Source organism: Podarcis bocagei (genome assembly GCF_964188305.1).
Source record: "Podarcis bocagei genome assembly, chromosome: 11".
NCBI classification, from domain to species: domain Eukaryota; kingdom Metazoa; phylum Chordata; class Lepidosauria; order Squamata; family Lacertidae; genus Podarcis; species Podarcis bocagei.
The window spans coordinates 14855147-14882936 of NC_138136.1; the positions used below are offsets into that span (position 1 = coordinate 14855147).

General features: G+C 39.4%; 1 protein-coding gene across 2 annotated transcripts in view; it reads left to right on the forward strand.

Annotated features, from left to right (window-relative positions):
• Positions 1–27790, forward strand: part of FBN2 (fibrillin 2) — a 134515-nt gene that overhangs the window by 101930 nt on the left and 4795 nt on the right. For both annotated transcript variants that reach the window (XM_081213502.1, XM_081213503.1), the window contains 26 exons: positions 6–74; positions 1335–1460; positions 2764–2889; positions 4032–4184; positions 5672–5740; positions 6091–6216; positions 7652–7777; positions 8122–8247; positions 8531–8647; positions 9987–10115; positions 10884–11003; positions 13944–14069; positions 15167–15319; positions 17238–17303; positions 18346–18471; positions 18594–18713; positions 18899–19021; positions 19658–19789; positions 20530–20655; positions 21807–22013; positions 23178–23303; positions 23851–23973; positions 24537–24653; positions 25306–25434; positions 26902–27021; positions 27529–27760. In XM_081213502.1, the coding sequence (XP_081069628.1) occupies positions 6–74; positions 1335–1460; positions 2764–2889; positions 4032–4184; positions 5672–5740; positions 6091–6216; positions 7652–7777; positions 8122–8247; positions 8531–8647; positions 9987–10115; positions 10884–11003; positions 13944–14069; positions 15167–15319; positions 17238–17303; positions 18346–18471; positions 18594–18713; positions 18899–19021; positions 19658–19789; positions 20530–20655; positions 21807–22013; positions 23178–23303; positions 23851–23973; positions 24537–24653; positions 25306–25434; positions 26902–27021; positions 27529–27760 (3313 nt within the window). The remainder of the gene's footprint in view (positions 1–5; positions 75–1334; positions 1461–2763; positions 2890–4031; positions 4185–5671; positions 5741–6090; positions 6217–7651; positions 7778–8121; positions 8248–8530; positions 8648–9986; positions 10116–10883; positions 11004–13943; positions 14070–15166; positions 15320–17237; positions 17304–18345; positions 18472–18593; positions 18714–18898; positions 19022–19657; positions 19790–20529; positions 20656–21806; positions 22014–23177; positions 23304–23850; positions 23974–24536; positions 24654–25305; positions 25435–26901; positions 27022–27528; positions 27761–27790) is intronic.

Genomic DNA, 27790 nt, shown 5'->3' on the forward strand with positions numbered 1-27790 from the left:
TGTAGGTGAATATAATACTCTCTGTCCAGGGGGTGAAGGTTTCAGACCAAATCCTATCACTATTATTCTAGAAGGTAAGTCCTTCCTTCCTTCCTTCATTTCCTTTTTACAACAAATTTTTATTGGTTTTTAAACAAATACAAAAGCAAGAACCATTAAACCCTTTTGTTTAATGTCTCACTGTGTTAATTACATTGGAAGCTGCCAGGCAACCCAGTCAGTTGGGTGGGGTAATAATAATAATAATAATAATAATAATAATAATAATAATAATAATAATAATCCAGAAGTATATATAATTGTGTTTGTTGTATCCATTGACTTTAGACATAAACTTACACATTCAGTGTCCAAACATGTCACTAAACATGACCTCTCCGCTGAGAAGGCTGAGTGAGTGAGGGTCTTGATTTCAGTCATTAACATAGTTAAAGAAGTTAATTCTTTTAAAATAACTACTATAGCTTTTTATGACTTAAACAAGAGTCAAGTTCTGTAAAATGTCTATAATGGGGAGGTAGTGAAATCTGTTAGTTCCATAGAAGTAACTAAATGTATGTATTTTGTCAGCTTTGTTTTAAAGTGCTGGCCATTTCAAACATAGATACTTCTTAATGGCAGCAATCCAGATCCTCACATTCACCTGAGTTTTTCCATCTGTTAAGAGCTTCCCAGCAATCTGCAAATTGCTTTATAAACTTTGAGTTCCTAAATTGTTTTGGATTTTGGCAGCTTTACTGCTAAAGGGAAAGTGTAATGTGTAGTGTTCCTTTATCAGCTGCCTTAATCTTATTCATTTGGCTCATTCTGAGTCTGTTAGTTGTGTCTACTATCACCCTATCAAAAAATTAATTGGAAGCATGACTCAGACTGTTTTACAGCTGATCTTTTAAGCTTTCAGCATCCGTGCAATGTACCAAAAAGAGCATATGTTCCTAGGTGATAAAATATGATGCAACCTGGTCATGGTTGAGTACAGTATTTGAAGACCCATTGACTTTTGGGGAAGACTTTAATTTATATTGCAATCCTTCATACTGCAATTGTTGTTTAGTTGTTTAGTCGTGTCCGACTCTTTGTGACCCCATGGACCAGAGCACGCCAGGCACTTCTGTCTTCCACTGCCTCCCGCAGTTTGGTCAAATCGTACTGCAATTAGTGGGAGTTAAATGTACTTTGGCCGGTTCATACTTTTATCAGATCTTTTTCATAAAAAGCCGAGCAGATTTATAAACAAAAACAGGCAAAAGTCATTCTCTGCTAGCCATCTATGCAAGTAGTCTGCTACAGTCTTTCATCAGCCAAAAAAAATATGCATTTCTCTCTTAACACAGACATTGATGAATGCCAAGAGCTGCCTGGCCTCTGCCAAGGTGGAAACTGCATCAATACATTTGGCAGCTTCCAGTGTGAATGTCCCCATGGGTACTACCTCAGTGAAGAAACTCGTATCTGTGAAGGTAACAATTCTTATCTTTTCTCATAGTGCAGCACCCATTTCTTCTTAAACAATATTCTTCCCTGCAGACGTTTCTCCCCCGCACCCGAAAGCATGCAGATAAAATGCAGATACTAGATCTAAAGTTGTAGATTTTTAGGATTTGAAACTTACATTTACACATTCAGTTATCAAGTTATCAGTTATTATTTTATATCCATTATATTAAGACAATCTCCCAGGGTAATCATGAATATGTACACTACTTTCTAATTGATGTGATGATACAGGCCATTTTGATGTCTCTTTTCTTTTTAAACTAATGACTTTAGTGGGTTAGGACTATAACTTGAATCCCACATACTTCCTCAAGATATTGTGTGCCCCTGCATCTGCTTTTTGCTGGAAGTAACATCTTCATAGACGAATTACAGCTTCAGATGTTACTTGTTGTAACAAAATTTTTCATAGTCGAGTAACAGCTTCAGGTGGGTGATTTTTTCAGTGAGAACGAAGTACAGTGGTCCATTGGTTCCTGAATGGCTTAGTTGTCGAACAAATTGGCTCCTGAATGCCGCAAACCCAGAAGTAAGTGTTCTGGTTTGTGAACGTTTTTCGGATGCCGAACATCTTCTGATTGAGTGCAGGAAGCTCCTGCAGCCAATTGGAAACCACGCCTTTGTTTTCGAATGGTTTTGGTAGTCAAACTGACTCCTGGAACGGATTAAGTTCGAGAACCAAGGTACCACTGTACAAGGGGTGGGTGAACTCCTACCATGGAGTTCCATACTACTTCAGAAGAGGAGGAAAATCCCAAACATGGGATTCAAAGATGGTGGATTCATTGTTTAACTCTTACCTAGCCTCTTTGTCCACAAATGAGAAATACTTGTTTGGCAATTCAGTTTGGCCTTGTACAGTGGTGCCTTGCAAGACGAAATTAATTCATTCTGCGAGTTTTTTCGTCTAGCGAATTTTTCGTCTTGCGAAGCATGGTGTCGGAAAAGTTTTGGAAAAGCTTCAAAAATACCAAAGTCTTCAAAAACCTCAAAAAAGGGTACCACACCGCGTTCTATGCGTTGCTCCTCGAAGTCAAGTCGCAACTGTATTAACGGTGTTAAGAAAAAGGAAACAAACTTGCAAGACGTTTTCGTCTTGCGAAGCAAGCCCATAGGGAAATTCGTCTTGCGAAGCAGCTCAAAAACCGCAAAACCCTTTCGTCTAGCGAGTTTTTCGTCTTGCGAGGCACCACTGTATGTTGTTATTTATTGAGCACTTGTTTGTTGTACCTTAATTGCTTATTGAGGCTCCCTGCTCTCCCACAGATATTGATGAGTGTGTTGCACATCCTGGCGTCTGCGGTCCTGGGACATGCTACAACACCTTGGGGAACTACACATGCATTTGCCCTCCAGAATACATGCAGGTGAATGGAGGCCACAACTGTATGGGTATGTTACCTTTTATATTTCCACTTCCTACCATGATATTGAGAAGAGTTTGAAGACCAGATGAGTTCCTAAAATTTAGGCCCAGTTTACACTTAACAGCTGTTCCTATGCAGCTTCCTCAGTAGCACATAGGATCTAGAATCCAGGCTCACAGCTGGACAGCATTCACGTGAGACCTCCATTGGTGTTGGAATGGCTTGGAGGAATATCTGGATTGGTCAAAGTCAGTTAAACTAATATTTCTGGAAATGTGCATGGTTATTGAAATAGCTTAAGTCATAGCTTGAGGCTGCATTCCTACATCTGGCCAGAAGATGGCTGTGGAGTCTCTGAATGTGTTTAGGTGTCAGTTTAGTAGTGGAGATGAGGTCAGAAAGTAGGACAGAAGCTATGCCTCTGGTAAAGCCTCTGGTCCACCAGTAGAAAATTCTGTGGGTACAGATGTATCCCCAGTGGGGTTCTGGTGGTGGGTGGGTGCCTTGCAGAGCTTGGGATCTGCAGGATCTAAAGCCCATGACATGTGCTCAAAAAAGGCCAAGAACTATGCTGATTCTAGAGCTTGCATAGTTAATTTCATTGATTTCAATGGGAGATAAATAGGGAGAAAGACAAGGGGGTGAAAAAGGCCTCCCCACATATCCTGCCCTAGATATATCAAGCTGTCAGGTCAAGGGAAGTGCTGGCAGGTCTGCCACAGATTCTCCCCACCCCCCAATTCCATAGAACAGCAGTGTAAGTTATTTTTATTGTGTACTAAATATGCTTTCTGTATCTTATAACTCAATCCTGATTATGTCTACTTCAATTAAGCATGCTTATAATGGCTGCTTACCCAGTTCCAGGGTGGAGGTGGTTGCAGCCAGTCGCAGCCACCTCTCGACTCCCAGGAGGTTGAAAATGCTTCCTCATGGCAACCAGCTAAAAATGAATCAATTCCCCCATCGTGGTTGGGAAGATCTAGCATCTGCCCCAGTCTTCTTGACTAAAATACAGAGAATAGATCCAGCTGGAGTTATTCTGTGTTCCGAAACAGGAAAGTCAGCTGAAACAGGTAGATGTATAGGAAAAAAGAAAGCCAGTTCTCAGGATCCAATTGTTATATGTTTAATACTTTTAAAAGCATGAGATTTCTACATGTACAGATATGAGAAAGAGCTTTTGCTATAGAAGCTACAATGGAACGTCTTGCGACAATGAACTCCCTTTCAACGTGACCAAGAGGATGTGTTGCTGCACCTATAATGTTGGGAAAGCCTGGAACAAACCTTGTGAACCATGTCCAACTCCAGGAACAGGTAAAAACTAGACTTAACAGGGGATGTTGTAAAGACTCTTGAGCTCAAATTAATATTAAGATATATGCACCCCTTTCTGGACAGATACCTAGAGAGCCAATACAGTAATATATTATTCAGTTATTTCCTTGGCAGTCAATTTAAGCAAACACAATGTTCAGGAGCTGTTATACCTCCCAACAACCTCGTGAATAAATGTAGGTATCAGGGATATAAAAAATATTAGTTTCATTTGTTTGAGTTTCCTGGCTTTTTTCCAGTTAGTTGAAAGTGCATGTGATAAACAGTTACCTGTATACCGTATTTTTCGCTCTATAGGACGCACTTTTTCCCCTTCAAAAATGAAGGGGAAATGTGTGTGCGTCCTATGGAGCGAAGACGCCATAGCCCCGCGACCCTCTCCCGGCTGGAGAGGTGACGCGCAGCTATGGCAGGAACCTCTACAGCCCCATGTCACCTCTCCAGCAGGGAGAGCGCGCGCGGGGGGCTAAAGCAGCCCCCCGTGACCCTCTCCCGGCTGGAGAGGTGATGCGCGGCTATGGCAGGAGCCTCTCCGCTGCGCCTTTCTGCTGCTCCCTGACCTGCTCTTTGGGGCTGGTGGTGGGCTTCCCCCCGCCAGCCCCAAAGAGCAGGTCGAAAGGAACCTGAAGCCTGGAGAGCGAGAGGGGTCAGTGCACACCGACCCCTCTCGCTCTCCAGGCTTCCAAGGTAGCCGCCTGAACGCACCTTAAACGGCACCTTGTTTTAGAGTGGGAAAACAAGAGGGGGAAAGTTCTCCCCCTCTCTGTGCAGCGCCTCCTGCCGCTTCACTGAAGGGGCGCTGGGCAGAGAGGGGGAGAATTTTTTTTTCTTGTTCTCCCCCCTCTAAAACAAAGTGCGTCCTATTGTCCGGTGCGTCCTATGGTGCGAAAAATACGGTATGTCTTTCAGTGTTTTCTTAAAAGAAGTTTTCTTAAAAGAAAACACCGGAAGAAAGATACAGGCAACTGTTTATCACATAGGATAAAACTTACAAAAACCCAATAACAGAGATATATTCTTCTATCTCTTTGATAACAATAGGGCATAAAGGAAAACAAAGCAGTGCAGTATTCCTTTGATCAGTATGGAAAGAGGAAATAAGAACTGAAAAGAACATTTTTCCTTCCCCAGAAGTATTCTAAGCCAATGTCCTTCCTGTCACTAATCAAGATGGGAAGAGAGAAGAGCTCAAAGTCCACTATTTGTACATCAAAATTACTAATCCTATATAATTCCACATTGGGGGTTTTCCTTGTCAGTGCTGTCTTTCAGTTTCTAAATTCTGTCAATGTTAAAGCTAATACTTGGATTAAATAACGTATTTGTTTATGGCAGCATTGTGTGTGTGTGTGGGGATCCTCTTATTCAATAAAATGGATTACTGTTTTTTGTAAATGGATTGTTTGTCCAAGAGTTATTTTTATATCCAGCCTCCTTGATTCCACCCCGCTTTCTTTCCTTTTAAGTTGAATTCAAGTCAATATGTGGAAATATTCCTGGCTTCACATTCGACATCCACACAGGCAAAGCTGTTGGTGAGTTTTTAAAGCTATGTTCAGATTAATGAATGCAGCATGAATCTGAAAACTAGAGGGGGTTTTCCCCCTACCCCCTTTTTATTTATTTATAAGATGTGTGGGAAACTAACATGACAGGGAAGAAGTTTCAGCTTTTTATGTATAAAGTTCCCCTATATGGATTTTTCCTTTATACAAAAAGCATGGATTAAAATTAAAATTGAATTGCTATATTCAATTTGCTGTATTATATTTCTAGGTAAATTTTATTACCACTTTATTTTCCTTATTGCATGCATAAAGAAACTATGAGAAAAAGCAGGGCTTGCCATTGCATTTGACTAATAAATATTGATATATTTTTTTAGATATTGATGAATGTAAAGAGATCCCAGGGATTTGTGCAAATGGTGTTTGCATTAACCAGATTGGCAGCTTCCGCTGCGAATGCCCAACAGGATTCAGCTACAATGACCTGCTCTTGGTCTGTGAAGGTGATGTAAATCGTATTGTCTATGGTTTATCCTTATGGCAAGATCCTTTTCAGCAATAGTCTCCTACTTTACTGCAGCTCATAAGTGGGTTTTTTGGGGGGGAGGAAAACACCTAGAAATCACACCTGCCTCCAGGTCAGGCTCATGATCAAAGAGGAACTGATTGTACTGACTGAGTCCTACACAATGGCCTAACCTGGCTGTGTGGACCAGCAGAGAGGAAGTGCAAGCTAACATACCATGCACATGTCTACTATGCAACTGTCTGTGATCTGCTCCAGTAAATTAGAGTCATGTGGATATATCTTCAAAATAGAGCATCATTTATTTTTAATAATAATAATATTTTATTTATATCCCACCCTCCCCAGCCAAAGCCAGGCTCAGAGTGGCTAACAACAGTAAAAATAGCACAGTTTACATAAAATCACAGTCAATTAATTGAAATACATTCTAAAATCAATTCATTCTAAAATCAATTCAAAATCAAATTAATGGCAACCATTGGGTTAGAGTTCTATGAGGATTACGGAAGGATGTTTTTGTTTGAAGACCATAAGGTCCTCTGTGGGACATACCAGGAGAGGCGGTCCCATAGGTACGAGGGTCCTAGGCCGTATAGGGCTTTAAAAGTTAAAACCAGCACCTTAAACCTGATCCTGTACTCCACCGGGAGCCAGTGCAGCTGGTATTAGAAAATTATAGAAAAATAGTGACTAATGAAAAGGTGTAGAAGACGCTTGTCTTTGAAAAAATAAAGCTGCGCATCAGTGGATTCCTGACCTAGGTTTTGAAACTCTTATCAGTAATTCCATGAAGTGTTTGAACATGATCATTAGTTGCCCTTTTTTCCATGAATATAAGTATTTCTCTTTACATCAATGTATTGTCTGGTCTCACAGGATTGTATTTATCTTCCTGGCAGATTTTGTAGAGAAAGGGAAGCAGGAACATTATTCAAAGCATTTGATCTGTGTGTACAATGTACCACATTCCCACTGCTTGTTCCAGAAGAATTTGTTAAATGCTCTGATGAAAAATGTTCTGGAGTGGTATGGTTGTTGGATACAGAGTGTGCTTGGGTTCCTCCTACTTTTTAGTTTCTGTCAGTCATCTTCTACCTGTTTGGCAGGAATCCCATCTTTCCTCTTCCTTAGAGGATATTAAACAAAGGCATCTTCAATAATGTACTGGTCACTACTTCAGAGGGATGAACACAAAAATAAGGGATAATCACATTGAAGTTCCACTGATTTCAGTTGGTATGTTAAGATTGTGTTGAAAATTCTCTAATTGAAGTAAGTGGGATTTGAAAGTGCTTTAACATTAGCTGAATCATGCCCATTGCAATGTAGAGCACAAAAAGTATCTGAATGCTTCAAAGAGATGAAGGACACCTATACTGACATTTGACTAAGAATTATTGATCTTGCAGATATTGATGAATGCAGCAACGGTGACAATCTCTGTCAACGAAATGCAGATTGTATTAACAGCCCTGGTAGTTACCGCTGCGAATGTGCTGCAGGTTTCAAACTTTCACCCAATGGTGCCTGTGTTGGTAAGAAATAATTTGTATTCACTATTTTGCTTAAGTCTTCTTTTATATGGATATTCCCTCTAGAATATTGGCCGTTTTCCTGTTCTGAATTTGCATTATTATTATTTTTGCACACTTACAATTATGTTGCTTCCCTGACTTTCGTGTCATGTCTAGAAGTATCTGACTTGAACATGAACAGACAAATAGTAGGCTTTTTGTGCTACGACTTTCTTTATGAAATGGACATTTTGAATGCACCTTCAGTAATCATTAGCAGATTGTAAAACGTGAGTAATGAATGAGCAATAACAAAACCACAAATCAATAATGTATACCATGTGTTTTGTGTATTTTTGTTATAGATCGCAATGAATGCCAGGAAATTCCTAATGTATGTAGTCATGGCACATGTGTGGATAAAGAGGGAACCTACCATTGCATCTGTCAAAATGGCTTTAAGGCATCCCATGACCAAACTATGTGTATGGGTATGTTGAGAGAATGTTATCCATGTAAAAACGTGAATTAGAAAATCTAGAACAGCTTAATTAATTGGCATTTTGGTGAGCGATGGTTGGGTTGATACTGTTACTTTTATTTCAGATGAATATAAGTTATGTGTTGTCAGATAAATGCGGTGATTGCATTTATTATATCATTGCGAAAGTTTGAAATATAAAAAGGGGAGGGGGGAAATAAGCCAGTGTTTAAGGTTTCCTAAGATGATTCTACAAATAATAATTCCTTTGTATTAATTCCTTCACTCTGCAGATGTTGACGAATGTGAAAGACATCCTTGTGGAAATGGAACGTGTAAAAACACGGTTGGCTCATATAATTGTCTATGTTATCCAGGATTTGAGCTTACACATAATAATGACTGTATGGGTAAGAGAATCAAAAGAATATTACACTTTTTCATTTAGGAAGAGGGATGGTGCAAGCAGTTCAAATAAAAACATGAACAAATCTATTTAAGGTCTGTACTCTGTTGTGGAACTAATTTTGAGGAAAAAAATATTATACTATTTCAGCTTCAGACACCTTTTTTGACCTTTCAAGTAGCTGCAGGAACCACTAACTAGATCAGGACCACAACTTTGGAAAGAGAGAATTGCATATGAGCCAGAAGCCATCTTTTCCATTGAAAATGGGGGTTTCAGAATGGTCAGCAGGGGTTGAACTTTGAGAATTTGGGAGAGGGATCGTGCAGTTTTCAGTTGTAAGGGAAGGAGATCCCCAGGGAAAGAAGTGACAGCAGTGACTTTTTCCCTTTCATTCATTCATTTGAAATGTAGTTGCTATTGGTGCCCCTTCCCATCCTCCCTTGGAATGACACTGTGTTGTCACGTAGCATCATCCTAGGGCTATGTTGGTGTGGAACTGCAGTTTCTACTGACTGGGCCACCAACAGCAGCACTATAGCTGTTTGTGGTGGCAGAAAATTAAACTGGGTGGGAAAAGACTGCTAGTAGGTCATTCCATATCAAGAGATCCAACTTTTTAAACTCATGTCATCCTATTTTCTTTATATTTTGTACACTTGTTGAATGATCAAAACTAAGTTTGAATCTAAAATTTTAATTTTTTTATCTCATCCCGTTATGAGGTGTCATGGGAGTTTGAGATTTTAAAAAATTGACAATTTCGGCCTTGCCGGACTACACAATAAACATAAAAGCTCAGCCCAGAACTTAGATAATGTCAAAACTAAAAACACCAGTCTCTTCAGAACGTCGTAGGCTTTAATGTGATATGTCACATTAATGATGGATTTACTTTAAATTTAAGTTTCAAAATTGAAACGCTTTAAAAGTGATTAAAAAATTAATATGATTTTAAAATTCCAAAAAATTGTATTGGTTATTTAATATTTTTAAGAGCTACCTCCAAAATTCCATCTTGGAATCTCAACGGGATCATATTTAAAAAAAAAACATTTTGTACATACATGTCTGCCTTATTGAGTTCTATTTAGGATAAATTGGTCTTCTTGGAGTAAAATATAACAGAGTAAACCAGACTTCAAACTGTAATATCAGTTACTTCAGGCAATTCTTTAGACAGTTATTCAAATTAAAAGGTACCTGAAAAGCTAGTCAGGCTTTTCTTTTAAAAATGTGTTCCAAAGCAGAGTTGTAGCTTGCAATTATTGCATGATAGAATTAATGCTTTTTGTTGCCCTTGTTTTGTTAACCATTTTGTTGCTTTTTTGTTCACCATTTAGATATTGATGAATGCAGTTCCTTCTTTGGGCAGGTGTGCAGAAATGGGAGGTGTTTCAATGAAATTGGTTCTTTCAAATGTTTATGTCATGAAGGTTATGAACTTACTCCAGATGGCAAGAACTGTATTGGTATGTATGAAAGCAACAACCTAGTGTAAATGTGCATTGATAGAACAGCAATCCTATTCACACTTATCTGGGATTACATCCCATTGAATACGGTGTGACTTACTTTTGCATAAACATACAATTGTGCTGCTTTTTGAAGTATACGTTTGCACAGTCATGTTACAGTGTCTTTCAGTCACATACATCCTAGTGTCTTTCAATTAAAAGACTAAATAAGTTAAAGAAGCACCAGAAAGGACTTCCAGCAGGTATTTATGGATAGCTGTGAACTGCAGCTGAAACACAATCCTATACCAGACAAGTAAGACAGAGCCTCTCCCTCTTCTCAGGAAATCTCTGTTCTTCTTCCAATTTTGGTTGATACATTGACCTTATGTGGCTCTTGTATGCTAAACCGAACAGCAGAATTCATTGCAAAGGGGTGGGTAAGGAACTTTTCCCCATCAGCAAGAGCTAGGGGCGAGGGGTGCTATTGTTTCCATTTGTTATGTATTTTTGTGTTTTTTTATTGTAAACCACTCTTTGATCTTTGGGTGAAGGGTGGTATTATAAATATTCTTATTATCTATGTATAATAGTAGTAGTAGTAGTAGTAGTAGTTATTCACAGATGGGAGCAGGGTTACTTAACACAACAAAGGACAGACAAAAGTGTGAGAAGGAGGATCAATGATCTTGATCTAGATTCTTCTTTCTAATTGCATATTTAGACTGCAGGTAATTGTTCTAGAATCTCTAACATATTTTGTCTTTTTTCTATTCTTTTGAGATATTAACGAGTGTGTGGTGCTTGCTGGCTCATGCTTCCCTGGTACATGTCAAAACTTGGAAGGATCTTTTAGGTGCATTTGCCCACCAGGGTACGAAGTAAAAAGCGAAAGCTGCATTGGTAATGTTGCATTTTATTTTATTTTGAACTTCAATATTAACACAGTAAAGAACAGGTATTTTGGATGTGGTAGAAATAACATGCAAAGATTGTGTCACTCATTTACAAATGTAGCGACTTTCAAGATACGGCATTCATGTGCTTGTGATGAGAAACAAACTCATGTCATGATGAGAAACAAACTCAAAGTCATGGCATTTCATTAACAGAAATCAGGGGGAAAATATGCTGGTTTGTGATTCGTAAAATCTTTGCTTAACAAACAAATCCACACACCTCCCCCCCTGGCGAGTACATAGAGAAAACTTAGCTGAAAATTTGTCTGAAAATATAGGCTGCATTCAGACAGCATTTTATTCTATTTCCCTAAAGTTTCCTTACCTGATAACGTTCTCATTTTATGTGATCTTTCACACGAGGTAAGTTCCAGTTCTGGAAACCTAGTGGAATTTAGTAGAAGCCATTTCTGCGTTAATTGCTTTCAGGAAAAAAACCAATTAACCTAGAAAATCACAGGAGCATTTGTGCTGTAATTTCCCCACAGTTTTCATGGATCATGCCACTACAGCTCATGTCACCAAATTTGGAGTAGTATTCTAGTATACAGTACCTTCCCACTATTTTCATGTGTGAATCATGAGGGAACAGAAGCACTCATGGCGACACGCCTGGTCACATCTATGGTTGTGTTACACCGTGTCCACTGGTGGGAATGAAATTTAGCACGCCCTGGCAATATAGCAATCAAAAAGCCGCAATTCCAATAACACAGCAGGTTATACAGTGGAAAAGGAATGTTAGAAACTGGGACAAGAAGCCCTTGCATTATAACCAGGAAAAAATAATTCAATAATTCTTTCCGCAGGGCCTGCAAGACAGAGTTGTTCCGCCAGGCCTTTAGTCAGGGCGCAGCCTGACCCCCTCCTCTGGCAACCTGCACAGAATTTTGTTTAATCGGTTGCCACCAATGTGATTTTAACTAATTTTTATAATGAAATATTTTTAGAATGTGTTATTATTTGATTGTTTATTTGATTGTTGTTAGCCGCCCTGAGCCCGGCTCAGCTGGGGAGGGCGGGATATAAATAAAATTTATTATTATTTTATTATAATAATCTCCACATCTGAACGCACCCAGACTCAGAAATATAGCAAATGGTTTCTGTTTTAAGCCTTAACGCTCATAGTTATGTGCAACTAAATTCCACACCAAATGCACACCTAGTGTGTAAAGATAATTGAGTTATTTGCATAGCGCTTTGATGTTTATTTCAACATCTAAGGAATTTTTGTTTTGGTACAAAATAATATACCAATGCTTTTAGAACGTTAGATGCTTTAGATTTTCATTATATGGGGGGAAAGTAATACACAGCTATCAAATGAGAAAGTGGATCCATGCAAATCACAATGTGTTTCATCAAACTAAGAAACAAAGATATTGGTACCAGACAGCTAATCCTAATTATCTTCAAATTAACCATACAGGAAATAAATCCTCATGTCTTCTCATTTAACTAACTGATGTTAGTGGAATTTTTGCCCAGATAAAGATGGAAGGAAAACTTCATGTGTGCTTTCAGTAGTCTTCATAAATCAAGGAACAAAATCTTGCTTAAATATGCTGGACTTTTATCTTGACCAATACATTTTTTTTGAGATTTTAACTTTTGCAACACAGTGCATTTATTAATTTGTTTTCTTGCCAGCTTTTCAATATTTTTGGCAGCTATTGCTAGCAATATTAACTGTTTTTCTTGAGAGTAATCCAAGTCATATTTTCTTTGAAACCTTTCAAAGCATAGCATTTTGGGGCTGCAGTGAATATCATGTGCAAGACACCGGATACATTAGCACACAACACTAAGAGAAATAATGTCTTAGTGCAAATGTATGGGCTTTTGGCAAGGAGATGGCAAACACTGTGTTTCTTCTCAGTCCTCTTAGCATGGCATGATGTGGCAGCTAAGTCAGTCAGGTTTAGTGTGTTTTCTGAATTTGGACTTGTAGTTAAACACTCTCTTTCCATTAAGCATGAGTTGTAGCCAAGGTTAATTCTTGGTTGCAGCTCATGGTTAAGGAAGAGAGGATGCAAACAGCCCCCAACTACCGTATTTTTCACCCTATAGGACGCACTTTTCCCCCTCCAAAAATGAAGGGGAAATGTGTGTGCGTCCTATGGGGCAAATGCAGGCTTTCGCTGAAGCCTGGAGAGCCCCACCGCCAGCCCCACAAGCTCGGGGGACAGCGGGGAGGCAGAACGCCGCCATCCCGCTATCCCCCGACCTGGTTTGGAGGCTGGCGGCGGGCTTCCCCCTCCCCCAGCCCCGCAAGCTCCCAGAGTGGATTTTGTGCAGCTCTCCGCAAGCTGTGGGAGCCCGGCGCGACTTCGCGCCGGGCTCCCACGGCTTGCGGAGAGCTGCCTGTTCTGGGGGCTGGGGTCGGGGGAAGCTCAGGCTTTCCCCAGCCCCACGCCTGGGGGAAAAAATAATTTCCCCCCTTTATTCCCCCCCCCCAAATCTAGGTGCGTTCTATAGGGCGAAAAATACGGTATGTTATAATGGAACAAGAACAAACACCTGCCCCACCCCTCAAATATTTGTCTCACAAGTTCTCATACTCACTTTTTTATGAGCAATTTCTTTTTCCCTTTCCCCAAATTGTTGGGGGAGGCGATGACCAAATATATTGGCACAGCCTTAGAGTAGACTTTATAAAGCAATTGCTGTTTTAAAACAGAACAAACTGGTTTGTTCATTTAAAAATCAGTTCTGCCTAATGCACTATTTCCCATCAGCTCTCTGGAAAATACACAAGATGAATACCATTTTGGATTAATGTTGTAATCACATTTTCGTTTTAACCGTCTTTAAAATTTTATTTATTTACAATCAAGTTGTGTAAAAATGGTATGAAATAAATGAATAAATGATTTTTCAGACATTGATGAATGCAACGAGGATCCCAACATCTGTCTCTTTGGATCCTGCACTAATACGCCAGGAGGATTCCAGTGCATCTGTCCTACAGGCTTTGTGATATCTGATAATGGCAGGAGATGTTTTGGTAAGTGGTTGCAGCAGGCCGTTAACAGTCAGCTCAAATATTCAGAAAGGAGGGCCATTCAGTAAAAAATCATTTGGCTAAGTTGGGCCGTCTCACGTTTATTTATTTAAAGGAGTTCTAATATGATAATAAAAAGAAAATACAATCATTAACGCAGGCAAAGATGAACATGCAATGTTTGAAATTTAAAACACAACAGAAAGACACACTTTGGCTAGACCAGTTTCTGTGGGCCCAGTTGCAGCAATAAAAGCAATACAAATACCATTAAAAAACCAGTATGAATATTTAATGTAATGGATGTTCCATCTACACAGTCTTCAGTCACAAATCCATGCTAAGCCCAGACCAGGCAAAAATGGATTTGAAGGCTTGTCTTGCCTAACACCAGTGCTTTTTTTTTTCTAGAAAAGAGATGCAAGAACTCTCCGCATTTTTTCCCCAGACAACCCTAAGTTGTTGAACTTTTTTTAGGGAGCAAATTGCCCAGTTCATCCAAATGGACAAGAGCCCTATGACTTTTAAACAGCCACCTGCAATATTAGAGTGAGATTAATTCAACAACAAACAAAATACTACACTGAGCCTACTAGATGCCATGCTTTAAATGTCTTGAGTTTCCCCCACATGGATGAAAGCTGGCTGTACAAAAATCCACAGGCTGACTTAGCACACGTGTGGGATTGTTCAATTGTCAAATAATTCTTGAAGGAGATACAGATGAGAATTAAAAGACTTATGGGGTAGATGGATGGATGGAGCGGGTTTGAAGGATAATGTGGGGTGGGTGGGGAAGAAATTGAACTACGCCATTTTTGGATAAAAATATTTTCACTACAAAAGTAATTTTCAGGGGTGGGTGGGTCTGAAATGTTCTCCATCAACTCCTGCTCAGAGGTTTCCCCACGCCCAGTATAAGCAGACTGAAAGGGCTTCAGTGCATGGAAAAGGCATTATAAAATAATGCCTCCTGCTGATAGAGGTTCAGGCAGGAATTCCCACGCAAGTGAGAAGTGAAACCATTCCTTTGATTTTGATTCACTTACCCAGCTACCCAGTGTCTAAAGTAATTCTGTGGCGTTTGCTTTCCCCCCTAGATACACGACAAAGCTTCTGCTTCACTAACTTTGAGAATGGCAAGTGCTCTGTGCCGAAAGCATTTAACACCACCAAGGCAAAGTGCTGCTGCAGCAAGATGCCAGGAGAAGGATGGGGTGATCCCTGCGAACTTTGTCCTAAGGAAGAAAAAGGTAAAGAAAAAATATACGCTGGCTTTAGGGCTGTGCAATAAATCGCCATACATTTGAATAACAGTATTGGAAATTACATTGTGATAAGTGTTGCAACAAGGCAATATACAGGTGAGCAAAAGGTGGAGACTTAACAGCTTCCCAGGTGGCGGTACAGGTGGTACACCTTAGAGATAAGGTAAAGGGACCCCTGACCATTAGGTCCAGACGTGGCCGACTCTGGGGTTGCAACACTCATCTCGCTTTATTGTCCGAGAGAGCCGGCATACAGCTTCCGGGTCATGTGGCCAGCATGACTAAGCCGCTTCTGAGAAACCAGAGCAGTGCATCGAAACGCCGTTTACCTTCCCGCTGGAGCGATACCTATTTATCTACTTGCACTTTGATGTGCTTTCGAACTGCTAGGTTGGCAGGAGCAGGGACCAAGCAACGGGAGCTCACCCCGTTGTGGGGATTCGAACTGCCGACCTTATGATCGGCAAGCCCTAGGCTCTGTGGTTTAACCCACAGCGCCACCCTTGTCCCCACCTTAGTGATACTTTGCAGATAATTTGCAGGCACCGAGACTCCTGCTTTGTTTGCTCTCTCCCTCCTCCCTCCTAACCTGCAAGAGATAAGACTAAGCCCTCACACAAACCAGTAAACTCAGCTTTACCAGTATCTTTGCACCTAGAGCTCAGCTAATTATGCAGAGCCTGCTAACAATCCAGGAGGGACCACGCCCATGGCTTGGTCAAAGTTCCCAGGAAAGTAGAAGTAAGTTTAGTTGAACTCAGAGGGGCTTATGCAGGCACAGATTCCACTTAGACCTCTGAGTGGGGAAGCAGATGCAACTTGACTAGTACTCACTTAAACTACTCTTAAATTAGTTGAAATCATATTAAATATGTTATATGGAGGTTTATTTAATATTTTTATTAAATCTACTACTTCCTTACATTTTAAGGCCCTCCACCACTGTGGGGAGGCATGGCAAGGCCCTCTGCTGCTGTGGGGAAGTGTAGCACTCCCTCCACCACTGCAAGGAGGTTTGGCAGGACCCTCTGCCACTGCAGATAAATGTCGAGATATTGTTATGTTTAGGTGGTGATATATCGTGATGTTGAAAACCAGGTATTGCCCAGCCGTAGCTGGCTTCCAAGAGGCAGTGGTAAAAAAACAACTGGCATATAGAGCCTCTACTTGTCCAACCAGATACTTGATCCAATTTCCAATAGTTCAGTGGAGCTACTCTAAGTAAGTGGTTTCAGGAATCAATAATAATAATAATAATAATAATTTATACCCTGCCCATCTGGCTGGGTTTCCCCAGCCAGTCTGGGCAGCTGCCAACCGAATATTAAAAACACAATACAGCATTAAACATTAAAAACTTCCCTAAACAGGGCTGCCTTCAGATGTCTTTCCAAAGTAAGATAGTTGCTCATTGCCTTGACATCTGATGGGAGGATGTTCCACAGGGCAGGCGCCACTACTGAGAATGCCCTCTACCTTCTCTATTGACTAACTGTGGATTACTATACAAGGAATGGATCTTTGGGGCAAGGGAGGAGATGTGCTTTAAATGTATGGTGTATATGGAACCAATATCATCACTGAAACTGGAGCTGGCTAAACATGTGTTAAAATCCAGTAAAGCAATCGGTGTCTTTGGGGTTTCGCTATTGGCTTATATTAAAAACTGAATATTGATTACAGCTATAGTTAACGATTACTTTATGGATGTGGCACTTATTATGCAGTATTCGGATATGGAAGAAAAATGGTGGAGGCCTCCTTTTGTAGCACTTGTGAAAATCATATATGTATATGTATGTGTGTGCCTGTTATTGCTTTAATTGGCCATAGTCAGCTGTATAATCATTGCTATTTTTATTCCCTTTGTGGTGCTGCTGTTCCAAAAAACGTTCTCGTGCAGTTGCCTTCCAGGATTTGTGTCCGTTTGGTCACGGGACTATACCTGGGATTGATGATACACGAGAAGGTATTGGCTTTACTTTGATATCACTTAAAAACTGTTTAGTTCCTTAATGAATTATACTCCAACATTCTCTGGCCTAGGATAGTAGATGCAGCCCACAGGATTTAAACTCTATGTACTAGCCAATATGGTAATATATATCCAGTTCTGTTTAGAGCAGTGATGGCCAAATTTGGCCCTCCAGCTATTTTGGGACTACAGTTCCCATCATCCCTGACCGCTGGTCCTTGTTAGCTAGGGATGATGGGAGTTGTAGTCCCAAAACAGCTGGAGGGCCAAGTTTGGCCATCACTGGTTTAGAGCAACCAAAGTGGCTTACGACAAATTAAAATACTATCAAATAGAAATCTGAAACAATACAGAACACTACAATACAGGCAACTCCAGGGGTTATGTTCCAAGGCACCACGGGTTTAAATGAAATTGCATATATTTGAAACACCATTGAAAAAGCCTGCAAACATGCCATTCGCCCCTGCCTCATTCCGCCACTTTTTGTGATGTTTTCGGGTCACTTCCGGGTTTGACACAATGCACATGTGGGCATTTGCGCACTTATCAGACTCACCTAAAATGTTCGCTGCCTGTACTAAAAACAACAGCACTGAAACACAAAATGAGCAGCAGCTCAATTTTTTGTATGTCAAGTTTTTTCTTTAAAAAAAAAAGACCAAATCATTTGTTTAAAGCAACAAATCACAAAATACAAACCATCTGAAGTTTAAAACATTTTCAGCAACTGTCTACAGACAGGGAGTGAGGGTGTCTGGCAGATCTCCACTGGGAAAGTTTTCTATAACTTTGCTGCTATCACTGTGAACGAATTGTTAATCAGAGAACCAAAGCAAATGTCCTTAATAATTCATTTATTTTGTCCACGATTTGGCATAAGAAATAATTCTTTCCTTTTTATTCATTTATTCCTCTTTGGGAGGGTAAAGGGAATTCTATTACTGTCCAATAAAATGTGTATGTTATAATAAAGGAATTCCGAGATGGAAAACAGAACTGTACAAATAATTTGATGCTACTTTCTTGTATCTAGATGTCAATGAATGCCTTGAGAGCCCAGGCATTTGTTCCAACGGTCACTGCATAAACACAGATGGATCCTTCCGTTGTGAATGCCCTTTGGGATACAAGCTAGATTACACCGGAGTGCGTTGTGTAGGTGTGTGCTGATTCAAAGCCATACGTAAAATCTGTTTATTTCATGCATTGTAATCTTTAAAACTTCATGAACTTGACCTGCATCCCAGTTTTCAAAAGTTTGTTTTGCTTGTTACACCCTAGATACCGATGAATGTTCAATTGGTAATCCATGTGGAAATGGCACGTGTTCCAATGTTATTGGTAGCTTTGAATGTAATTGCCTTGACGGGTTTGAACCTGGGCCAATGATGAACTGCGAAGGTAAATTATAATTTGTTTTATCTTCTGACTACATTTGGGCAACTAACCTGCTTTGAATCTTTTTCCGATTCCCTTTACCGCCAAAGGGAAGTAAAAATAAGAAAGAGTGGCTTGTTTGTTTTTTATTTTTTGGAAGAAGATTTCTAAGGACTGGATAACACTGATGTTGTTTCTATTTTGTCCAGACATAAATGAATGCGTGCAAAACCCATTGCTGTGTGCTTTTCGCTGCATAAACACATATGGTTTCTATGAATGCACCTGTCCAGTGGGCTATGAATTAAGAGAGGACCAAAAAATGTGCAAAGGTATGGATGTTTTTTGTGTTTTTTTTAAATGATCTTTCATAGGAAAATGTTTTTTTATTTCAAAATGTATCACCAACATTTTACTTAACACAGACAAGAAGAAAGCACCTTTCAGTGCTTTGGCCACTTTGAATTGCTTTGCACCCCTTTGTGCCTTCATTGCCTTAATTTCGCTTGCCAGTTTTGTTGGGCTTACTTGTGCCTCTAGTGGACAAAAGCAGAAATAGGTTGTTATGTACTGAGTTGAGTAGGATCCAAACTGCAGCAGTCTGATTGGTCCTAGAACAATAGGATTCAGAATGCAGCAGTCTGATTGGTCCAAGAACAATGCAGCAGTATGATTGGTTGGTAGGAACCACCCAATCATGCTCCAGATATAAGTGAATCCACAACCTGATTGGCTTACAGTAGAATTCCAGAATTAACCAATCATGTGCAGCCCATTGTGTAAATAATGTATATAAAGCAGATATTATTATTATTATAATGGACATTTCAGAAAAAGTTACCCTTCCCCATCTGTGCTGTTTACTTTGGGGTGCATATGTATAGGACTCTACTGACAGAACATTGTCCCCGGAACAAATAGTAGATTGATGTTCTAAGCATATACATTCCTTGGTTATTTTTTTAAAGATCTTGATGAATGTGCAGAAGGTCTACACGACTGTGAATCAAGAGGTATGATGTGCAAAAATCTGATAGGAACTTTCATGTGCATCTGCCCTCCTGGAATGACCCGCAGACCAGATGGAGAAGGTTGCATGGGTAGGTATTAAGATAGGGTGCTTCAAGAAAAAAACTGGAGCCTATTTAACTCAGTATTCCTGTATTACCTAGTGACTGTTATGAATAAAAGTTAATGTATATTATGACTTTTTCTGATCTATTATTAGGCAACACTGCATACAAAAAAGTGTCTATTATGTGCACTAACGTCCATATATATTCAAGCAGTGCCCCTGATATTAGGATTTTTTTGTATGCTCCTTTCACTCACCTATGGATTTGATGCACACTTCTAATGTGTGCTCATTTTTTGGTTGGAAAGCGTCATCACAAAATTGAGAGAAGTGTGAATTTTGAAGGACAGTTGCATTTCAGTTTGCATATTGCTTTGGGAAGTACGAATTATGTAGTCTTCCCGTTAAATTGTGAACTGAACTGAATTTCTCCCCGTGCCTCATATATGCTGAGCATAAGCTGGGAGTTTACAGCATTAATTCTGACGTTTCTTACTTCCTATCGGTTTTCTAGGAGAACCCTCAGCACCATAGCATTGGATTATTACAGAGAGGAAATCAGGCTCCTAGATCTTAGACTTATTTCTAGCAACACTATCAGTCTCCAATTATTATTGTCCTTCTGCAGCCTCAGTTAGCATATTCCTTAGAGGAGGAAGGGGAAACCCAACTGAGTGATCTTAAGTTGTTGATTGTATTAGTATCATTTAACTTGCGTTGCGATTCTGTACATATTTATTTTTGGTTTCTGTATTTGTGATAAAGATGAAAATGAATGCCGCACCAAGCCAGGTATCTGTGAAAATGGCCACTGTGTCAACATTATTGGAAGTTACAGGTGTGAATGCAATGATGGTTTCCAGTCAAGTTCATCTGGAACTGAATGCATTGGCAAGTAAACCTACAGTCCATTATTTTCTGTTTAAGAAATCTTTGCCAGTTTGGATATAAGTGGTAGTTGACTGAAACAAAATCTTTTGTATCTGTCTTATCTACAAGGAAGGGAAATCGTTAAAAATAAAAATAAAATACCAGATGGTTTGAGAGAAAACTAATTAAATTAGCTGGAGATACTATATCAAGTAGTGATTTAACACCTTTCATGCATGCAATGTTCCATTTTCAGGGTTGCCCTACTATCAAGCTATCCTGTCATATGTCAAGAGAGAGGTGTACTTTTGCAAGAGCTATACTGTAAATATTGCTCAATTGTTCAGGATACAGACTGGAATTCCCCCATCAAATTGCTAAGAGTTAGTGCTCAGGACACAGATTAATATAGCATGCCTATAGTTTTCTGAGAGAATGATCTTTGATGGTGATAAAGCTATTAAATTTCATAATTAACATTTAGATTCCAACATATCTACCTTACACATTTTGCTTACGAATTTGGTAAATAAATGCCAATGTAATCTTACTGTGTATTAAAATCGTTACATGAATAAAATGCATAAAAACAAGGAAGGTAAACATCAGTTTACCTGTTTAGTAGTAACCTTATTGTTACTACTTAAGTATATTTGAATTTTGGCTTACAGAACTTATGGACATGTATGTAGTATTAAAATGAAATAGTATTTTGTGAGTGGTATTTATGATTATGTATTGAAAAACCACATCAGGGTACAAAAAATGGACCAGTTTATAATTCTAATAAAATAGATTTGTTGGTTTTCAGGTAGTATTCTGTGATGAAGTATGATAATTTGGAAAAGGACTTGCTGGCTAATTGGATAAAATGGGTCCATAGAATATGGTACCCTTTTCTTCCCAGGCATTTAACCTGGAAAAATTACAATTGTGGCATATTTGTTGTTGTTGTTGTTGTTGTTGTTGTTATTACACTACCATCACAACAGAAGTCCTCATGTCAACTCTAGAAATATATGTAAATGTTGTATTAATGCAAATAAAAGCTGATTGTGCTAAACATTAAGCCACTATTAGAACCATTGCTAAAGAGCACCTAATAAATGGTTTAAGCAAGGACGTGCACCTTGTTCTAATCTGTATGTTGCTACTTCACATTCACTTCACAGATAACCGTGAAGGTTTCTGCTTTGCTGAAGTCTTGCAGACAATGTGCCAGATGGCTTCTAGCAGCCGAAACCTTGTCACAAAATCAGAGTGCTGTTGTGATGGAGGCAGAGGCTGGGGCAATCAGTGCGAGGTTTGCCCACTCCCAGGAACAACCCAGTACAAGAAACTTTGCCCACATGGTCCCGGGTACACCACCGATGGACGAGGTACTGTTTGATAGATAAGTGGGATAAATGGGTCTTATTTGATTTTTCCTAATTTGCTGAACAGTATTTTATTCTGAAACAGGAGTAGATGGCTAACTGTAAAGTTAAAAATAACAGACAGAAAGCTTTCTGCAAACCAAAAATTCTGTGATTTTGTGGCGTATGTTGACAGTGTGTAAATTAAACACAACTGCGCAGCAGTTTCTCTTAGCAGAACACTCTGAATGGAGATCTAGTTTCTTTTGTCCAAGGGACGCAAACAGCAATCCCACTTTCGGACAATATGGCAAAGCAGACCGTGGCTCCTTTCCTAGCAGAGCAGGAGCAGTAGGAACGAGGGAGGAGTGGAGTGCCTGCGATATCTGCAATGTGCCCTGCTGGCATGCTACTCATAGTTTATTTTCAATATAAACCATGTGACATGCAAAATGGGCCACCTACCATATACTACAGTGGTGCCTCTGGTTGCAAACAGGATCTGTTCTGGAGGCCCGTTCGCAACATGAAAAGCCCGCAGGTATCTGGCAGGTGTGTGGCGCAATTTGGTGCTTCTGCGCATGCGCGAGCGGCAAAACCCGGAAGTAACCCTTTCCGGTACTTCCGGTTCGCCACAGGACACAACCTGAAAAAACGTATCATGAAGTAAATGTAACATGAGGTATGACAGTATTGTAGTTTTCAAATTTTATTCATTCCAACCAATTTATGCTCACTGATGCGGGGCAGATATGAATTCTGTTAAGTTAAATTGGTAAGTAGTTAGGTAAATGGTTTGGTATTTGTGTGACAAGCCTACAAATTCTACTTAACGCAATGAAAGTTAATACTCAATTTGACAATCAGGTTGAAAGATAAATAATTTGTTTGAAAAATTGTGTAATACATTCTTAAGCAAATAAAGGTGCAGTTTTATGGTTTCTGAGGCGACATTCCAAGCATAATAGGATTTATCCTTCTAAGGGAGACAATGGGGGGGGGGGAGGAAATGGGAGGCAAAATGGGCTGTTTCTTGGCATGAAATACTGTTTGTCCAGCCTCCTTTCCCCCTGCCAGTAGTGTGCAGAATGAGGCAATTAGACTATGCTCCACATCAGGATTGCATCCTTAGTCTCTTATGCTACAATAAGAAATGTTATTTTTGAAATATCTCCTGTTATTCCACAGATATCGATGAGTGTAAAGTCATGCCAAGTCTATGTAGGCATGGTCAATGTATCAACACCATGGGCTCTTTCAGATGCTTTTGTAAAGTTGGCTACACCACTGATATTAGTGGTACTTCTTGTGTGGGTAAGTTTTACCACCGACTTCAAATTCATTCTTTTTGGTTGACTTTAAAACAGCCTTATAGCCTTCCTTCGTGCTCCGTTACATAAGTGAATGAACACTTTGCAGTACAAAATGGGGAAAATTCTGGCCACATAGCCCTAAGTGGCAATTTCCCCCTTTAAGCTGTGGGACAGTAACAACTGGTTTACAAATGAGCTGTGTGTGTGTGACGCAGGGGTTGCTATCGCTGTCTAAGCAGACCAATCCCACTCCATATCAGACCCATATCTGGGAGTTAGGAAAGGAAGCAGAGGTCATATTGGTGCTATCCTGAAATATAGTAATATTACGGATGTTAGGAGAAAGATTCACCCATATTGTGCATTTATTGACTGAATGTGTATCCCATCTTTATACCAAATAGTGTTCAAGGTGGCTTTTAGCACACACCTGTTTTTCTTTTCAATATTTCCCATATGAGGGTGGGGGGGAATAGTCATTTCTTTGTATCTTTAGATATTATTTCCAGCAAGAAACTGAATTACTAATAGTTCATTATCCTACTTAGATCTTGATGAATGCTCCCAGTCTCCCAAACCATGCAACTTTATCTGCAAGAACAGTGAAGGAAGTTACCAGTGTTCTTGCCCGCGTGGCTATATCCTGCAAGAAGATGGAAAAACCTGTAGAGGTTAGTGGCTGAGTGCTTTGATGGGTTGCTTTTATTTGTTAAATCCTTCTTGTGTAATACTTGAATTTTTGGCAGCGAATTGGATGTGGCGTCCCAGTCTGGACTGGGAGTACGTTCCCCACTGCTGCTTTTCCTTTAGAATAAAAGTGGCCTGCTAGACCAAGGCTTTTGCTTGTTTTTTTGTATAAAAAAGGTGTAGTTTAACCCAGTATGTTCAATTGTATATTGCAAGAGCCTTTACATGCTTCTGCTGCAGGCAGAGGCGGCTTGGGCAGTGCTCCCTAGAAGGAACAGAGGCACAAAACTGTCCAGGTGTATCTGAGACTGACTAAAACAGAGGTAGGGTCTTGACAAGTTGGGTAAAGGCAGCCAGCTCTGCTTTGCTTCTTAATTATAGAATTATACTTCACCGTTCAAGCCAAGCATGGGGTAAGCATGTAAAAGAGCCTTGTAACTAAGAGGAAATCATAATTTTCCTGACTGTTATATACATAATTTGTTAGTAAATAACTATTCTGCTTTCATTTTGAACATAATACATTTTACCTCTTTTTCACTTTTAGATCTTGATGAATGTCAAACTAAGCAGCACAACTGCCAGTTCCTTTGTGTCAATACCTTGGGAGGGTTCACATGTAAATGTCCACCGGGTTTCACACAACATCATACGGCTTGTATTGGTAAGTTCAATTGAAATATTGAATTTTCGTTCATAAAAACAAGTCACATTAATTGCCTGATTTTTTTATCTGATCTGTGTAGAATTATTATTTTTTAAACAACAACCACCCAACTGTATAAAGATATTTGTCATCACTGCACTACTTAGAAGTTCAAGGGGGGGTGTAGATAAAGAAAAATGTCAGAAGAAATGAAAAAAGCACTCACTGAGGATTTTTATGCAGTTGCTGAATATTACAATGTAAATGTAACCACACAGAGACAAAGGAGTAAAGCATTATTAAAAGCTGACTTGAAGTTACAGTTGCTTAAAACTACATTCAAAAGTATTTTTTATTGGCATATCAAATGTCCATAATCTTCTTTGACCTTTAGCACACACCTTGCGGATTTAAATCAAAGTTAATGATGTGGAATGAAATATTTTCAAAAGAGAACCCCCTATTTAGTTTGCATCTGGCAGTAGCACTGTGGGTGCAGATAATTCCCACAATCTATCATATTCCGAACCCCTAGTCAATACCATGTGCTATGTTGATAGCTATAGAAATGTGCAAGTTTCAAGCATGTATATATCCATTGCCATATACTTCTATATTTGTATTAGATCTCTTTTTTCAATCTGATTCATAAGAATGATTAACTTTTTAGATAACAATGAATGTGGATCACAGCCTTCACTTTGTGGATCAAAAGGAATCTGTCAGAATACTCCTGGAAGTTTTACCTGTGAATGCCAGAGAGGTTTCTCTCTAGACTCAACTGGATTAAACTGTGATGGTAAAATCTGAACATTGAAAGTTATTTGTAGATGATATATTTGCAGACGGTGTAAGATCATAGTCCTATTTACATTTACATATTACATACTGAGCTTATACTATAAATTTGTAAGAGCATAGACAGGTTTATTATGGGACTTCATTGGAACACAACATTCAAAATCTGAATGCCTTAGCTTAGGCAGCTAGTTGAGTCTAATGAGACAGCAGCATAAGTATTCCATTAGTTATACCTTTTGCTCTATTAGTTCTAAGTAGCTGGGTGAATATTTCTAAGCAAACATTTATAAGCAATATTTTGAAGCAAATATTTTAAAGCAATCACTGTGATATCTATTCATATGTTTGCCACTGCCGTGTTTTCAGTAATGTTTAAGTTTCACTATTATGTATGCACCAGATCTCAAATTCTGGGTTGGGTCCAAAGAACCTGAGTTAAATGCTTTCAGTTATTGGCTCTTTTCAGTTAACTTCTGTACAAGCACTAGCGGAAGGCTTTGTATAATCAGGTATCTGGGATTGCATTGCAGTGTGTGTATCGCAAAAAGTTCCCCATTGGAAAGCAAGATTTGATTTGTTAATCAAGGCTTGAGGATTTAAAGTAGTTTTACAGTGGGGAACTGTTCCCATTCCAGCCATTAGTGCTTGTTATGCACACATGTAAGAGATTTAAATCATACCTAGTTAAAAATTTGGAAGTGGGGGCAGCAGATAGGAAACAGACTTGCATAAACAGAAGATCATATCTGGATTTCAGTGCACTTTTCTCACACAAAGCTCTTCCACTAAGTTGCTAACAGCCCTTCTCGAAGCAGAAGAGAGTTCTTGTTCGTGGAAGAAGCCTCTAAATGCAATTTAGAATTTGAAGGGCCTTTTGCAGCTAAGTGGAACACAGGAGATAGTATTTTACCCTGTGCTACTTAGAATGCAGCTGGATTACTGAGCCCTGTTCTGGTCACAACATTTTTAGAAAAGTAAGAACAAACTAGAGATGTTTCAAAGGACAATGAAGGTGGTAAATACTTTAAACACTTAAGGAAATTATGAAGGCAGTGAGCATATCTAATGTAAGAAAAGAAGAATGAAATGTTCAAATATCCATTAAAATGTCATCAGTAAACACCTCCTAGCTGCAAGAATAAGTCAATGAGACACTGGAACTTTAGCAGTTATGTGACTGTATAATATATGATTGTTTGAGATATTGGAACAGGTATCCTTTAAAATCCAGGGGGTTGTATTTCTAGGAGAAGATTTAGAATCTTCCCAGTGAGGGTGAAAAGGGTTGGTCAAAAGGGTTACTACCAACTCCAATTTTCTATGAAGAAATTTTGTTAAGGCACATTCCTATTGCATACTTGCTTAAAAATAAGTCCCACTGAGTTGATGGAACTTGTAAGGCAAGTCTGTATAGAATTGCAGCTCTCCCTTTTCTTCTTATATCTACCGCATTATTTCTTTACAGATGTGGACGAGTGTGAAGGAAACCACAGGTGTCAACATGGCTGCCAAAACATTCTTGGTGGCTACAGATGTGGCTGCCCACAAGGATATGTTCAGCATTATCAGTGGAATCAATGTGTGGGTAAGAAAACAAAACTTCACAAGCAGATCATTCCAAAATCTCAAATTCAACATTTCAGTTTCCAAAACTCTGACGAAGGGACTAAACAGCAGGGCAGCAGAGATCAGTAGGTGGCACTAATGAGGCATAGATTATAGGATTGCAGCCAGCTAATGGAAACAGCTCTGTGTTGCCAAAGAACACCTTTAGCTATAGTCTGCATTCAAGGAACTATGCATTTGTAGGTGCTGAGGGAGAGCAAAACAATAATTATGGTGGGAAGAGTCAAAGAAAGCACAATAGATGGGGGGTTTGCCCTCTCACACTGCTGGTGAGATATTTACCCCACTACCGTACTGAAGTATGTTTTATCTTGTAGCTATTTAAAACGACAAGAGCACTTTCCTGTTCCAATCTTTAAAATCTGAAATTGAGAACCTGTTTATATTACTGTTTTACTACTATTGTCCTGTTAATAAATTCTGTATACCTTAAAAAAAATAAAAAATGTTGTCATTTGTCCAACAGATGAAAATGAATGCTCAAATCCTAGTATTTGTGGTTCAGCTTCATGCTACAACACTCTTGGAAGCTACAAATGTGCCTGCCCCTCTGGATTTTCCTTTGATCAGTTCTCAGCTGCGTGCCATGATGTAAACGAATGTTCATCCACTAAGAACCCCTGCAATTACGGTTGCTCCAACACAGAAGGCGGTTATCTTTGTGGTTGCCCACCTGGATATTACAGAGTTGGGCAAGGGTGAGTATTTGCTGGTGATTCCCACAAGCC